General features: G+C 29.9%; 1 protein-coding gene across 1 annotated transcript in view; it reads right to left on the bottom strand.

Moving 5' to 3' along the window:
- LOC148311127 (uncharacterized) overlaps window positions 1-18,527 on the bottom strand; it is a 68,293-nt gene that overhangs the window by 19,541 nt on the left and 30,225 nt on the right. The window contains exons 3-4 of the mRNA XM_088257188.1: window positions 5,664-5,869; window positions 4,605-4,740 (exon numbers count right to left, since the gene is read on the bottom strand). Coding sequence (XP_088113314.1) covers window positions 4,605-4,740; window positions 5,664-5,869 — 342 coding nt within the window. The remainder of the gene's footprint in view (window positions 1-4,604; window positions 4,741-5,663; window positions 5,870-18,527) is intronic.

Here is an 18,527-nt window from a genome sequence, read left to right as displayed (position 1 = left end):
AATTTTTTGTTAATAAAAGAGAAGTATTTGTGTTTTTATTGTTTACCAAAGTACTTTAATTTCATACCATTTCTATGTGCATAAGCGGCTCATTATTAAAAATAGGTAATAAATTGTGGTAAAGTGTGTTCGATCCAGAAACTCTGACTCAAGAGTCAGGCGGTAACCATGAGACCACAACCCGACACATAGAATTTTAGAACACACACATTTAGAATTGGGTTTTTAGAGTAGAGAAAGAAATGGATGCTTTAAACAAGTAAAATATATTTAATAACATTTTTAATGTGTCCAAATCTTGTTCACAAATCAGGGTTTTTCCATTTAGGAGTTATTTTTTACATCTTTTCGATATCTCAATATAGATGAAAAAGATTTAAAAAATTAAACAGGGCTTACGACCTGTTGTACGCATTAATTAAGTTATTACTTTACACATGTGAAACATGCACCACCTATGATTGACAACCACACTAATATTTTTTTTGTAATTCTTAGACACAGCATTGCGTATGAGTTCACAACAAACAGCTTTCCCATTCCACCATAGATGTTTTCTTGATGCAATCACTTAAGCTTTCTCAAGCCAATATCATGTTTATCGCAGCTTTGAATTCTTTCTTTATTTCACTATATATCGTTTTGCCGCACACTCGTTAGAAGAATCGCATTTCGACTGCATTAGACTTGCATAGTCTACTTATGTCCTCCTTTTTTATACATATTTTTTTAAAAAGCAATTACGGTATTGTAGGTATTTAAATAAACAACAAATTTTTGAGAATCTTGAAACGATTAAAAGCGTAAAACCGATATTTCATAGTTTAAAAATGCTTCTAAAAGAACGCAAAAAGAAAGGATTACAATCATATTTCAAAAGTAAATGAGCTTTTATGACTTAATAACGAGGTTTTCTTTCACCTAAAGGAACCGCATTTTAAAATTTTTTATTTTTCATTTTCATCGTAAGTTAGATGAAATCGGGTGATATATTAAGCCCTTGATAACGAGCACTTAAAACGTTATTAAAATTATGAAATTCTCGGTAAGCGAAGTCAGATATTTTACTGATTATGAAAAATAAATTTCATAACGTTTTCCCTCAACTTCGCAGTGCCCGGCGAGCGCTATGGAGAGGATTAGTGCATTAACTCAGGGGTCACCAGCGAGTGGCTCGCGAGCCGCACATGACTCTTCAAGCAATTTTTGTGGCTCTTTCTATGTCAAATTCAAAATGACATTTTTTCAGAAATGTTGATTTTTTTAAATTATTCTGCGCATATTCATTTTTAGTTCGATTAGGTCAGGAAGGATGGTGCTGTTTAAACACATATGAGCCCTCATAAAACCTTTCTCTTCTAAAAAAACGATTTTTTTTATTAAAAAAACAGATCTAAGTACTATTTTCTTTTAAACGTATAACTCATGAAGAACATATTTGCTAACATTTTTCGTTTTTGTTTTTTTGATTTTTTGTTTACTGATAAAATCATATATTTGTAATTTAGTTTAGTACATTTAATCTGAATTAATTTCTGAAATCTATTGCATTTTTGCCAGTGCACTCTATTATAACCTAAAATAAAATGTAAACCCACACACAGGCCATGCCATTGTGGGACCATTTTTTGTATAATATTGTATTTGTATTGTGCTTGTAATTATAATATATTGTGAAATACAAAAGAATTCTAAATAAAGAAAAAAAAACAATCTTTGAAAAACCACATTAGTTTCGAACCACTTTCACGTTCAATCTTCCAATAAAAGCCTCGTTTCATAGCAAACATATGTATTTATAATATAGACAACCATTTTTATGCTCGAAATGTTGATACTATACATACCAAAACTGTATTTTAATAAAGAAGGGCGTTATCAAAATCTTGTAAGGCTGATAGATGTATAAATTGGCTATAATAGACGTTTGCACAAAAAAGTATTACTTATAATAAAACTGTTACTTTAATAATACTTTTAGGTACCTTTGAACATTCAATAAATTATTTAAAAAAAAAATTGGCTCCTCCAAAATTTCCAAACCGTTTTGCAACTCACGTTTGGCTCTTTTGGTCCAAGAGGTTGCCGACCCCTGCATTAACTCTTCAACCGCTTTTACAAAGTCATCGCTTCTCTGACAGGTATCAAGAGTCTCGCTTCAAAAGCTTTTCAATGGTAAAAATAATAATTGGTTTTCCATTGTCTTTGATGTCGGAATTAATCGCATAAAATTTTTCTAACTAATAACTTCTAACTAATCCTCACGCTGCTTTCCCACAGGCAGGGATAATAATACGCTACACAAATCTATTCTTGCAAATTTCTTTCACCTCTTCTACATTAATGCACTTCCTCATACGGATCCGCTTTCTATTACGACTCTTGACCTGACTACTTTCAGATGCTTGAAATACTTGATTATGTCAAGTTTTCCTCGATCGTCCTCTGTTACTACTTACAACTACATTTGACTCATAGATTTGTTTAGCTGTTTATTCTTTACTTATTCGTTCTACATGTCAATAATCCTTATTTCAGTCTTGCAGTCTTTCCTTTTTTTACTATTCGAAAATCTATCATACATTAATTTGTTCGCACATTCTTCTAAGATATCGCGTTCCGACCGCATTCAGTCTGCTTTCATCCTTTTTTGCCAATTCTGCGCTTCACTTACATCCGAATTGTGCATTAGTTGCACATATGTACATTAGGGTTGATACCAGGACTCGTTGTTTAACGCCAGCTTTCACTGTCAAACTTTTATTTGCTTTAACTGATTGCAGTGAACCATTCACTTTTCTTTCTATAATTTAGAAAATTTTTGGATTTGATGGAAGTATTTAAACTAAAGAAATAAATGAAAAGCATCTATATTTTGAATATTAAATATTATATTATATAAATAGGATATATCAATGGATGGGTAAGAAGCACAATGCAACGGTAATTAAATACTTTAATTATAAAATACTATTTTTAATTACATTGAATGTTGAAAAAGATGTGTAATTAAGTGAAACTTTCGAATTCAGTTACTTAATGGTTTTGTTATAAAAACACGTATTCGATTAAAGTAAACGTATCGTATCTATGGTCAGCAAAAAGGATCCAATGTCTAAAAAAATTAAAAAGTGGTATTTTCTTAAACTTTTTTGTGAGCCTTTGTACTTTTGTATTTATCATCATTGGGTATTTAACAAAAAAAACTTTTAAAACGTTCTGGGAATTTTTTTCAGTTTTTTCCTCGAATGGAATATTTATTCGTTATATGCCAATGGAATCTGCACATAATTAATATTGAAAGCAGGTTTTATTTTGATGTGTTTAATATATTTTTTAGTAAAAAAATTATTGAAAATGCTTATGTTTTTCATAATTTTTTTTATTTACTTTTATTTTTATGATTGTGTATCAAATAAATAAGATGCTCTATATACACCATACAATAAGTCCAATTTAAAAAATATTTGAAAAATCAAGAACAAAATGTGTGTTTTATTAAATATCAATATATTTAACAAAAATGCATCTTGGTAGCGGATGATCTTTCCTGTTTTACAAAAATATAAAAAAAAGTGTACTTAAAAAAATAAAATATTTATAAAAAATGCCCATTAGTTGCGGATAATTATTATTTATTTTAATAGCGAAATACAATTTGATTCCAATTATATATTTAAAAAATTGGATTATTCATTTAAAAAAAAAACACATGATAACAAAAGAAAAATATTAAAATATTTAAAAAGTAAAAAATATGATTTTAAGTCTATTTGTTTTCATTTTAATTTTTTTTAGTATCAATTTATTTATCAAAAACGCTCCTTAGTTACGGATGATTATTATTATTTTTAAATGCGAATATTTTTATTTTTATTATATGTATAAATAAAACCAATGGATTTCATGATATTTTTTTAAGGCATTAGCGGTTCGTTATTGAAAACATTGATTAAGTTGTGGTAGTTTGGACTTGAACCAAGAAACTATTTAAGTCCATTATACTTACTACGAAACCACGAACCGACTTTACTCGGGTAACTTTGAATAAAAAAAATGGATTTTAAGGGTGAAAGAAAGAAGCAAAGAAGGATGAAAGTAGACTGAATGCAGTCGAAATGCGATCTCTCAGAAGAATGTGTGACAAAACGATGTATGATAGATGTGCGAATAGTGAAATAAGAAAGGAATGCAAAGCTGAGATAAGCATTATCGATAAAATTAAGAAAGGTGTGTTGAGATGGTTTGGACATGTAGAACGAATGAGTGAGGAAAGAACGGTAAAACAAATTTATGAGGAGAATGTTAGTGGGAAAAGAAGCAGAGGAAGACCGAGAAAAACATGGCACGATCAGGTATGCCAAATACTTGAAAGTGGTCAGGTTAGGAGTCGTAACAATCGGCGGGTATGTATGAGGAGATGCATGAACGTGGAAGAGGCGAAGAATGTTTGCAAGGACAGAGTGGTGTGGCGCTCTATTCTCTCTGCCTACCCCTGCGGGGAAGCGGCGTGATGGTTAGTTAGTTAGTTAGATTTTAAGGGTTGTTAGAGCGCTTTGAAAACGTACAAACTATAATTCGACATTCGCTAATTAGGTACTTACTGATGACATCCATCCTACCCTCGCCACTTATAGAGGTGAATGAAGGCGCCTCCGCCGACACCTCGCACCGGTATAGTCCGCTGGCAGGTAATCGCGCTCCCCGCAGTATCAGAGTTTGAGCATCAGATTTCTGCAACTAACGATACAAAAACAAATCGATCATTAATGTAAAATAATACCAAAATAATTCCAATGAAACTTTACCCGTGTTTGTGGTGAATGAATTTTATTTTTGCTATGGATGTCTCGACAAGAGATGAAGCGTTTATCGTTTTTTTTTATAAAGAAAGGTAGAAATCCGAGTAATCCAGAGCTTGTGACTTAGAATTTGGCTGGCTTAAGTATTACTTTGTACACTAATGCCCATTATTGGTCATCCATTTTGCATTTTTTAAAACTTGTGAATGTGCAATAATGGATAATTATTTTTATATTTAAATTGTTTATAGTTTCTTTACTTATGAAGTCTACTAGTAAACGTCAGTTTACTTTGACGAGGAATGACGTGATTAAATGAACAAGGATTTACAAATAAGGTTAGAAACATCAAACTCTCCATTTACACTCGATGTCGTGTAAAAATGTGTAAAAAAAGTAAACTTGAATAAAAAAAGGTTTTCTTGAAAAAAAATAAGGATAACAAAAAAGAAAATTTGGAAATTACAAATTAATTAAATTAGTTTTCGATGAATGATTGACTATTTTTCTCCACAATTTTACTTTAATTAAAAAAATGTAAAAAGGGATAGTTGAACCAAAAATGGAACAAAAGTATGAATATATTATATTATTAGATTAAAATCAATATTTTTAGCCTCTCCACTTTATTTTTATTTGACCAGTGACCGGGTTTCGTCGTTACCGACATCATCAGACTGGTCCATCAGACTGGACCTCAGAATGGTCAAATAAAAATAAAGTGGAAAAACTAAAAATATTGATTTTAATCAAATTACATATTAAAATACCATTCCATCACGAAGTGTCAGTGGATAATATAAATCTCTTAAAAAGTATGAATAATTTTATTGATTTAAATTACTGTTTAAAACTACTTGCATCAAGTTTAGCACCGTCAATCTTGTATGTATGGTGTTTGGGATTGTCTTTCGGTACGTATCTGTAGAACTCCTCGTGGTCTTTGTACCAGGACACGGAGTACAGGATGTCGTGGTCCAGCCTGAAGAGGCATCGCAGTTCCACTGTGTCACCTTGCAACACCAGCGAAGGCACCATAACTCCTTCCATGGTCAGACATGCCACACCTGAAATGAAACATTTCGTAAAATTAATTGTATAATCAGATAGATAAAATATATTCTGTAATGATAACCTAAAATTGAAAATTCGAAATAGAGTGGTAAGGTGTTGTTTGGTCAGTATTTTTATATGGAGTTCAATTGTAAACTTTTAAGATCAGCACTATGAACCGGTTGAAATCTAGTTACACTGTAGGATGTAATTAAAAAATATAATAACCCTGAAATCCTCTACTAATAGGCTTCTCTGCAGGTAGGATAGTAAGGATTGGGAAGGTAGATGTGAAAAATACATCACAAACACCCAGACTAATTGAAAATAAATCTTTCTTTTGTTAATTTTGCACTTAGCGAGAATCAAACCCGCGACGCCAGTTTTGCAGTCGGGCGTCTACCCAACTACGCCACTGCACTTGTTATTACATTGCATTTCATGGATTGATTTTGTCAGCAACGTGAATGTGGTCCAAAGAGCAATAATATAAAGACAGTTGCTGACTGATACCAAAGTGCGGAAAGTGCCCATCTGAGGCATGTTCTTAGAGAAATGTACCTACACCTAATCATAAAAGGCAAAATAAGAAGTAGATAAGGTGTAGGCTGAAGGCAAATTTCCTAGCTCCAAAATATACGAGATTGGACGGGGATCAGAATAGTCTAGGCGCTGTTTAGAGATAAACAAGACATATATTTACAAGTAACTCGACTCGGGGAGACCGGACATAGTACATAAAGAGGAAGAAGAATCGGACAGAAGTGGAAAAATATAAAATATATGTCAGTTAAACAGTACTTGAAGGATGTACTGACGTCAGATGATTTTAATGGTATGATCTTCATGAAGCTATCAACTGATAGTTAAAGGGTTTTTCAATGCAGTTATCAATAGATGTAAGCAATCGAATTCAATAAAAAACCTATTAAATACTGACTATTAAAAAATAAGTCGTCATTTAATTCGTTTTTTTTTTATTCAATCGTTTAAAGCTTATCACGCCAATGTGCATAAATTTGGTTGTCATTTTTGTTTGCAAATACATTTGACAATTTTAAACAAAAAATCAAACTGGAAAGAAATATAGACAGAGAAAAAGTAACGAATACCATCTTTACCGAAAAAGTAACAGCCATTACCCCATCTCTAATGACTCATCAGAAAGAATAAAAAAATACCCTTGAAAAATAAACTTGAATGCGGGATTTATTATGATTTGTTATGTTCATAACTACATTACAGCAAACCGTTAAAATATAATAATTCTAAAACACAATATTTAAAACCCTATACTCCAGATGTTCTAAATAGCTTCTTAGGGGTTAATGTTGATGTTATAAAAACATTAACCATTTTTTAAATACATTAATCTACCCTAATGTAAGTTTATCGTTATTTTGCCCTAAATTCTACCCCGCTGCGTTGGTGGACACAATAAAACACTGTTTGATCCGCTAACATTCTCTATTCTATATTCTCTAACCGGGTCGAACAAAATAATTTTACTTATACGCGTGTACAAATATGACCATCTACATGTATAGACGTAGGAATCGTGCGATTATCAGAGAATTGTAAGTACGATTCAATCAAAGTACATAACTATATCCTGGAAGAGTTGCATGGATTGAATTGACTTTATGTGCATATTTGACGTGAACTTACAAGATCATGCAGAAAGTAAAATATATTGATGAAAAAAACCTTTTTTATTTCACAGCAGAATAAGTTTTCAATATTTTAAATCGTACTAATTTGATTTTATTTTTTAAATAATATTGAAAAAAAAACACAAGGAAGTGCTTGTAAATTAAAAAATACTCATAAAAATATAAATCGCCTGTGGGTGGAACCTTTAGATTGTTGTTGAAATAACATCACTGTTATATCTATCTTGTAATATTCACCGTGTATTATCTATCTTATAATATTCAACACGAATTCCTCATACGAAATAATATGGAGTTAGTCAAATACAACCCATGGAATACTATTGGCCATACACTGAAAGAGCCATATTAAACGTATTGAATTGTGTAAAAGAAAACTAGTTTTATGTTTTCACCTTCTAATTTATAACTTAATTTAAAAATGTGTCTAAAACAAAAACGGTCTTATATTGCGAATTTCTTTTATTGAAAAATCCATTTTATTTACTCAAAATAACATAAAAAGTCGAACTGAAACAAAAAATCCTTTAAAAGTGACATTCTTTTTTATACAGTAGCTTACACAGCGATACTTAAATACAAATGTAAAGTGTAAAAATAGCGAAAATTGAGAAATAATTTACAATTTTGAGAAATTAGATCCATATAATTTACTGAAAACATAAAAATAGGTACAAAATTTACATGCTTTGAAATACAGTAGTTTTCAGGTCAATACTTTGATATAGTTACAATATTAAAAATAGCGAAAATTGAGTAATCATTTACAATTTGAAGAAATAACATCCATGTAATTTACTAAACAAAACATAAAAGGAGGATAAACTGGAAACATAAAAAACATGTATAAAAGTCACATTTTTTGTAATACATTAGTTTACCGGGCGATACGTATGACACAATTATAATATTAAAAATAGCGAAAACATCAATGAACTAGAATTTGAGTTAATAAGCGACTAAGAATTTTGGCTGACTATTATTTATGCTAACGACAGAAATATGTTAATATTTTGCTCTAAATTATGTACCTTGAGTGTAATTGAACACGACCCAATCCTGAAAGTTATCATTACTATAAGTTCCATATAATAAAAGTGAGGTCAGTGCAACACGCTTGCGAGCTTTTATACCAAAGCGTATTTTTAAATTACGACTTTTATTAAATACTAAAGTCAGACGTGATTTTTCATGGTTATTAATGTCCACTACCTACAAACAACATACCCCAAGTTAATTTCAGTCACAATCTGATGGGATGTAATGTACGTACATTAATATTTACCATTGTACTCGATGCGTGACGTCACAATATTAATAATCGGTCCTTAACATGTTCTTTCACAAATGGTAGGAACCTTATATGATTAAGGTTATTTAATTTTAATTTTCAGTTGGTAAATAACGGAAATCGGTGTTTATTGCTTCATTTATAAGGAAAATAAAATGATTTATTACGCAAATTAGAGTATACTTTGTAGAATTTTATAATCCACTTTTATTAAAAGGTGTCTTTTTTGGTCAAGCAGTAGTACAATTACGCGGTAGTACAACGTTACTCGTATAAATTAACACTATTTGGAACTTAAAACGCAGGAGTTATCAACTTGCCTTTAAATATTTAACGATTCAGTAAAAATTGTATCATAAAGTGCAGTGCCTTATCCACCATTAAGTACGGAAAAAGGTAAAAAAAGGAAAATTCAAATAATAATACGTATATCATACTTTATTGAACTTAATCGTTGAGTACATAATTTGTATGATCATATTGCGCCAATTGAAGAAATAAATTCAAGAAATATTTATTTTCAATTGGACTGGGTGTTTGTAATGTATTTTTCATATTAACCTTCCTTTTCTTAAGTATCCTACCTGGAAACAAGCCTCTAAAATACAGGCTTAGAGGGTTATGCCTTTTATGAAAAAAGGTTTTTAATTCTTTTGGGAAAATAACCGATTTTACATGAATCGCGTTGTTCTTGTATGAAATATATATAAGAACAACAAGGTCCATCCATCATTATGAATATTACGTTTATATGATTACAACTAATTACTATATGTGAGTACGTATGTATTTACAATACGTATTTGCCAAGCCTGACAGCAACACTGAATCATTAACGAAATATTAGTTGATAGGGACGATAAGACTATATCATATATGCTTACAACATAGTATTATTAATGTAGTTACATATGTACGAGTACAATAAACGGAAACGGAATTTACGTATTCACAATAGAAATAGTTTGACGTTTCTTTTCATTACGTTTAATACTTTATGCAGAAAATTGAGCAACGCAACGAAATTGTTTTTGTTTCTCAAATACTGCCTAAAAAATAAAAATGTATATCGAGAAAACTGTCGGGTGAATGAAGTGCTAAGATAGAAATTTCTCTCAGGGGGAAAAGGTGTCAAAGGCACCTGTTTTATTTTTATATGAAGGCAAACATTTTTATCTCCGACATTTTATTTAAAGGTACGATACTGGTAAAAACCCTTGTTTTCTCAAAGGGTATGATAACATAAATATGTATCTTCTTTCCGATATCGATTTGTTAGAATGTACATTCGGTCTCATCCGCATCATAAACAAAATAGTTATTTTACGACACACGCCTTAATCTTTGTCAAATAACAGCGGGGAATAAATCTTCTTTCCAATTTTTACTAGGGGGAATATTCTCGGAATGTTCACCTCGTACGAAGGCGCGGTTTGTCATTATTATAATTAGGGAGTAGCCTGTATTGTATTGTATGGTGTCGGAAAACGCACGATTTAGATGGGAGATAACACAAATCTTTCCAACGGCTTTATTGTGGTTCGCTTTTGTTCGAGCAAAGAGTGCACCCCTCCGTTTTCCGTTTTCGTGGTCAATGGCCGTAAGCGTGTTTTACTACGCAACTGTAATTAATAACACCAATGGAGGAATTTATTTATTTTATCTGCAAAACATAATTGAAACGACTCGTGCTTAATGCGAGGTGTTCACCTGCCAAATATGAAAACTTCATTTTCAGAATAAAATTATATCTGACAATATTAATTATCAGTACTTTTACATGTTCTCTTACAAATGACAAAAACCTTATATGAAAATAATGAAAATCGGTTTATATTGCTTCATTTATTTTTATTCATTCAAACCCTCATCCATACCCAATGGTGTATAGGGCACTGTATCATATAAACGCAGTGTTATCTTGATCGAAATGCAGATCAGCAATCCGCTTCAGGACAATATTGAATACAAATAATAGTGCAAAATTAATTTGATTTACTTGACCCCCATCATGGTAAATGAACCCGGGACCTCGAGTATGGTAGCCGAGCGTGCTGACCATTATACTACGAAGGCGGACTTCAGCGGTTTCATTTATAAGGAAAATAAATTGATTTATAAGGAAAATTAGAGTATACTTTGTAGAGTTTCATAATAAACTATTAATATAAGGTATTTTTTGGTATAATAGAAGTACAACTACAGTGCTACCACAAAGTAATAAACTTATATTCTTTAGAATTTAAAACGCAGGAGTTATCAATCTGGTATCTTATTTTTGGTAATGTACCCAAAATTATTGGATCGAATTCTACTTTTATTTTGATATATATACAATGATATATAATGTGACGCGTTTTGTTTTATCAAGATATTATCAAACTATGATAATGCTTTGATAATGTATTGAGAAACTCATGATTAAATGATTTACTTGTAATTATGTTTTGATAATAAGACGAAACACATCACATTATATATCATTGTTAATATTTTGAGAAAAGTAGAATTCGGTCCAATAATTTACCTTTACTTAGGATACATTACGAAAAACATATAAAAATTTAATTCTACTAACTAACTGCAATTATAATGAATACTGTCTTCATATAATGAAGGATTAAGTAAATATTATATATCTGATGAAACTGAAACATGGAACTGGCAAAGTAAGGATGAAAGCAGAGTGAACGCTGTTGAAATGCGCTCCCTCAGACTAATGTGTGGAAAATCATAATATGACAATTAAAAACGATGAAATAAGAAAGGAATGTAAGGCTGAACGAGGAATAATTGAAAAGATTAGGAAGAGTTCTTTACGGTGGTATGGACATGTGGAGCGAATGGATAACGAGAGAATGACTAAGAAAATATATGTGGCAAATGTGAGAGGGAAAACAGAACGAGGACGCCCGAAAAAGACTTGGCACGATCAGATCAATCAGAACCTAAAATCTGGCGGTGTCAAAAGTCTGCGTAATCGGAGGGCATGTAGATGTATGGATGTGAAGGAGGCGAGGAGTGTATGTCAGGACAGAAGAGTGTGGCGTTCCATCCTCTCTGCCTACTCCTGCGGTACTAGTAGTAGTAGTAGTATATATCTGATCCTGAAATTATTTGCGAGTAGTTGTAAGCAGGACGTTTCAGTTGGAATTGTTTGATTAATGAGAGCGGAATGAATTCGAGAAGGGGGTACTTTTTATTGATAATGAATGGCATACATTATTTTCGGGCATCACATCAAGATAGACGAAGCGACCCTTTTTGTTTTCAGATCATGAGTAATAATGTAAACCGTTAGTTGGGAAATGGAGTTATTCCACTCGCCGTGAATGTGATGTTAGGGGAACGTATATCGTATTTTTATTTGCGTTTGAAAATGTAATCGAGAACGACATCATTGTATTATATTCGTTTGAAATTAATTATTAAATTCGATTAATGTTTTATTTGATGATCACTACACTGAACGTTCTCAGTGAAGTTGTGCACGAAAAACTAATTGGATACATTGGATATATGATACAATACACATTTGTATTTAAATATATTATGTAAATCATAGAGTAATTTAGTTTACAACATTTTGAGTGTGTCCAAATACTTGTTCATAAAATCTGGATTATCTCCAATTACAGAAGTTATTTTCATATTATTTTTTGACATTTCATCAAAGATGAAGAAGAATATGGAAGTCTGGGCATTTACATTAAATCATTTAGTGATTCAAGAACAATGTTTCAAAACTGGGTCATATATATAGAACATCCAAGAATTTGAGTAGTGTAGTTGTTAATAATGAGAAGAATTGGTGAATATTACACGTGTGTAAAGTGATCACTTAAACCAGCCTATGATGGTCGTCAGCCCCGTAAATGCCCAGAATTCCAAATTCTTCTTTATATTTGATGAGATATTAAAAAATAATATGTTATTTAGTTTGTTTTCATTACACATATATTTTTACTAAAAAATATCTTTTGACGTTAGTTTTGAAAAATCTTGTTCAAACCCTTATCTACCCAATAGTGCCTTGGGAATTAATCATATAAATGCAGTGTTATCTTGATCGTTAACATATGAAAGAAAGGCCTCCACATGACGGTTTTGAAAAATACCAATTAGTTAATCACATTGAGAGATATTAGCTGTTTATAATACTACTTTATTATATTTCATTTGCTAGATTATTTCATTAACCAATACAATAAAAAATACTTAATTAAAATTAATATTTCTTCCTTTTGAAGTTGTAGACGTATCTATATCAGGTTCATTTTCAAACATTTCTTTTTAGTTTTTATAATTGACAATATTTTATTATTTAATAGACACCAGTTTATTCGCCCTACAGATGGTATATCAATATAACATATATTATGTGTATCTCAACAACGAACCATCTATCCTTTTATATGAAAGAGGATGGAATTGGAGAAAGCTATATACATATTTTACAAATTCTCAACTGAGGGCTCCCGCCGCTAACCGAACTTCCGAATCTCTTAAACTTACAACTGACATAAGAAAGGAATCCAACAAAAGTGCATGCTTATGTTGCGTTTTTTTTTTAATTACAGAATATGGAATTTAAAAAATGAGTAAAATGGTGAAAGTTGCACAAATGGTGATCAGCCAAATGCCAGGTCGTAAGCCCTGAGATGTTCAAACTTATTTTTTTCTCGAAAACGAAAGATCCTCAAAAACGAAGCAGCCGCACTTATAAATGGTTTGATTATTATTATTTTTTTTTAAATGTATATGTGTTTTATGATTTACACAAATATTTTAATTTCATTTTATTTCTGTGAGCCTAAGCGGGTCACTATAAGAAATAGGTATCAAGTTGTGGTAGAGTGGGTTCGAACCGAGAAAATCTGACTTAAGTTCTAACTACGGGACCACAACCCGACACTAAATGTATTATAATAATGTATTATAGGTAATAAAGTAGATTGGAGAGGCTTATATTCAGCAGTGGACAGATAATAGGGGTTGATATGATGACAATGATGTTAATATTTAATCCGAATGATGAATGACTTTGGTTTCCGTAACAAAGAATATTTTCGTTATTTCTTTTCTTTGTTATTACGGATTCCTTTCAACCCGGAATTTCAATGAAAAAAATATATTCGTGCGACCTTAAACTGGGATTTTGTATCCGCAAATAAATTTCAACGTTTTGAAGACAATAGAAAATTTAGTACGTGCGATGTACTATTGTAATTCATCAAATCCATATATTTTATCTGGAACCCCTTTTAAGTGTTTTCACGACTTGATCACAATGGGCATCTACTCTATTTAAACGGAAGAACCGGAATAATATAATGTGTATACATTTATATATTGGCGAAGGCCACCATTACAGTATTGCGAGGATAGGGTAAGATCCTTCTCATTGTTCCTTCCCCCCATGTTCGTACGTACCGCGGGGAAATCGCTTAAACTTAATCGTCTTAATGTAAGTTTTAGAGGACCGACAAATAAAAACATCGCATTTTCCGGGAAACTCCAAAATCAAACGATACGATCACAATCACATTAAATATCGTTGATTGCAAACAAGGAAACCTTTCTCATTAATTATTTTTTTTCCATTAATCTAAATATTGAAATCAAAAGCTTTTGCAATCCCATTACTCGCTTTTATTTAACCCTGTGTGTGCGGCAACGATGCTTTCAAGTAACCCTATATTTGAACACTACCCCTTGACTCAGGTGAGATCATTTTGCTATGCAAAGTACTCGGAATACTTCAGTGAACATTAGCAGAGACCAGAGTAAATTTGGTTATTATTTTAATGAATATAATATAGTTCAAAACGCCTTTAGTGAGACCTGGAGAGTTATTAATAATTTGGCAGAACACGAGAATAAAATACAGATATTTTATTGTTTGCTGCATATAATGCGATCAAGTGTTTTTTTTGCAAGTTGAAACATGCGTTTATTAATTCAATATATTTTTAATGGAATAAAAAATTGTTTTCCTTGTAAATGTGATCGACAACCTCGAAACTGAAAATAAAAAAAGGTATAACATGCAAAATCTTCACTTTTAGAAACTCTTCTGCAGGTAGGATAATAAAGGCTAATGTGAAAAATCACAAAAACTCAGACCAGTGGAGAGTAAATCTTCTTTGAATTAATTTTGCAATTTGCGAGAGTCGAACCATCTACGCCAGGTTCACAGTTGAGCGTCTACCGAATATCTCAGTATCTGAAGGTTGAAATGGGTTTTAAAATGAAGTAAAAGCACAAACTATGTTTTTGACCACATTTAAAAAAATAGTGGTAGAAAATAATGTTGGTATTTAAAAATAAATATATATATATACCTCGATGTATTGATGTCAAAATGATAAAAGTTAATAATAATACATAGTAATTATAATAATAAGAGGCTATATATCTTAAATTTCGGTGTTTTGATTTCTAGGTGTACAAAAATGGGTTAAAAATACTTCACATCTCAACCGAATCTCTTAGGAATGACTCTACCAAAATGAAGTTTCATTATTTTAAAATACTTTCATACCTTCTTAAAAGGTAGGTAGGTACTCTCATAATGCATTAATTTAATGTTGTGAAATCTACATAGAATGCCTTAAGATTCATACTAATTAAGCGACAAGGGTAAACAAACATATATACGGGTAGCTCTTTCTTATGATGTGTTTGATATTCAGTTAAACATTTTCACCGTTAGAAATTATCATTATTGTCGCAGTTTGTAATTACAATATTTAAAAAAAATACCTTGATATAAGGATTTTTATTTGCTAAAAGATATATTGTTTATGAATCCAAACAATTTTTTTTTCAGTAACTGTTATGTCGGATTGGATACGATAGAATAAGGAACATCAGAATAAGATAAATATGTGACATCTAACATGTTGTAAGCTGTGGAAGGCAACGAAGAAGACAATAATGGTATGCGCATGTGAAGAGCATGGAACCATCCAGACTCCTCCACATTGGATGCTTGGCTTATACTGAGGTAGACGGACCCCGGGCAGATCACCAAAGAAATGCATTGACAGCTGGGAATCGGCATCAAAGGAGGTTAATCCCTCTTAAAAACATGCGACAAGGCCTACACCAAGAAGAAGAAGAAAAGAGATCGTGATTTCATTAAAAAAATTAATTAATTTTTTATTTATATGAAAAACAGAAGAGTGACAATACCATATGAGGGTAAAGGGTACATACAGTCTTAAAAAACTTTACAATCCTTTATATAAGAGTTTGTTATAAGTTTATTATTATATATAGATAACACCACCTCCCTCCAAGAAATTGTGAAAATACTAATGGTATTTTTTTAGATTGAATCCAAAAATACTTCATTTGACAAGGATTGCAATGTGCCAGAATTAATTTTCTTACATTGGTGGTAGCTTCTTTCAGGTTTTATATAGCGTGCACAATTTATTTAAAAAAAAGTTCAGTTCAACAGTGTTTTAAAGTTTATTCTTGGCAAGTAAAACCTTTATGGGCCCATTAATGTGACATAATGAAGATAATTGAAGAAAAGATATGTCGAAAACAACACAAAGGAAAGTATTTCACAAAGCAATGGATTACAGAAAAAAGTAGCCATTTCTGAGTAGGTGCTTAATATGTAGACATTTGTTATTTTAGAGCGAGTGCGTGCATTTAATAGTAAAAAATATACGCAATACTTTTTTTTCTTTTAAAAAAGAGAAGTATTTGTGATTTTATTATTTTCCGAAATACTATTTCTGTGAGCCTAAGCAGCTCATTTTATATGTATATATATATATATATATATATATATACATATATATATATTATATATATATATATATATATATATATATATATATATATATATATATATATATATATATATATATATTTATATATATATATTTATATATATATGTATATATATATATATATATATATATATATATATATATATATATATATATATATATATATATATATATATATATATATATATATATATATATATATATATATATATATATATATATATATATATATATATATATATATATATATATATATATATATATATATATATATATATATATATATATATATATATATATATATATATATATATATATATATATATATATATATATATTTATATAAATATATATTTATATGTATATATATATATATATATATATATATATATATATATATATATATACATATATATATATATGCATATATATATAAATATATATATATATATATATATATATATATATATATATATATATAAATATATATATATATATATACATATATATATATATATATATATATATATATATATATATATATATATATGTATATATATATATATATATATATATATATATATATATATATATATATATTCATATATATATATGCATATATATATATAAATATATATATATATATATATATATATATATATATATATATATATATATATATATATATATATATATATATATATATATATATGCATATATATATATAAATATATATATATATATATATATATATATATATATATATATATATATATATATTTTATTTTTTTATTTTTTTATTTTTTATTTTATTGGAAGGAAGAACAACAGTTACAATATATGATACATACAGAATACAAAAAATAAAATCATGAGTACCAATTATAGTTCTTCACAACTATACATAAGAGAGGTCTATATAAAGGAAGAGACATGAGACAAGGATGGGATAAAGAGAAAAGGAGATGGCAGTGATAGGAAAGAAAGAAAAGGAAAGGACAGGGAATAGAATTACTTTTTTAGGTTTATAAGATTTCGAACAATTTAGCTTTAAATTTTAAAAGATTGGAGTAGAACATATCAAGGTCGGTACAACATTCATTAAATTTTCCACAACTTCGATAAATAAAGGAATTTTTTGTATAGTTCTTTGTTGGTGCTGGATTATAAAAGGTATGACTATGCCTATTGATTCTAATTGGACAGTGAAAAGGTATCTGCGCAAGAAGATAAGGGCTCTCAGTCATATTATTTATAACTTTATACAAAAAACATAAATCTGATATATTCCTACGTTTACTAAGTGAAGATAATTTATGGAAGGCTAAAGATTCTTCATAAGAGTTGAAACTTAAATGAAGCTTACCATCCATCATTTTTAGAAATTTATTTTGAATACGATCAAGTTGAGCTATATATATAGCGTACTGAGGGTTCCAAACGACTGAGGCGAATTCGAGGTGACTACGAACATAAGCGTTATATAAAGTTACAAGAGATAATGTATTTTTAAATGGTTTAGTGGTTCGAAAAATAAAACCTAAGTTTCTGTAGGCCTTATTAACGCAGGCTTCAATATGTGAAGAAAACAAAAGTTTCTCGTCCATTATGACACCAAGGTCTCTTAATTCAGTTTTCCTGGTCAGCCGACTATTGTTAATTTCATAATCAAACATAATTTTATTTTTTTTTCTTGTGAACGTAATGCTAAAACATTTATTGACATTCAGAAAAAGCTGATTAAGATTACAATAAGACACTAGATTATCGAGATCGTTTTGCAACATGGAACAATCGTCTAAAGACTTGACTCGTATAAATAACTTGGTATCGTCAGCAAACATGAGAAAATTTTGATTGATATATTTGTTAATATCGTTTATGTATATTAAAAATA

This window comes from Brachycentrus maculatus, unplaced genomic scaffold (assembly GCF_059751285.1).
Source record: "Brachycentrus maculatus isolate JH-2025_06_01 unplaced genomic scaffold, ASM5975128v1 h1tg000073l, whole genome shotgun sequence".
Classification (NCBI taxonomy): domain Eukaryota; kingdom Metazoa; phylum Arthropoda; class Insecta; order Trichoptera; family Brachycentridae; genus Brachycentrus; species Brachycentrus maculatus.
Note: the sequence above shows the minus strand (reverse complement) of the source record. Positions and strands in the feature narration are given on the sequence as shown.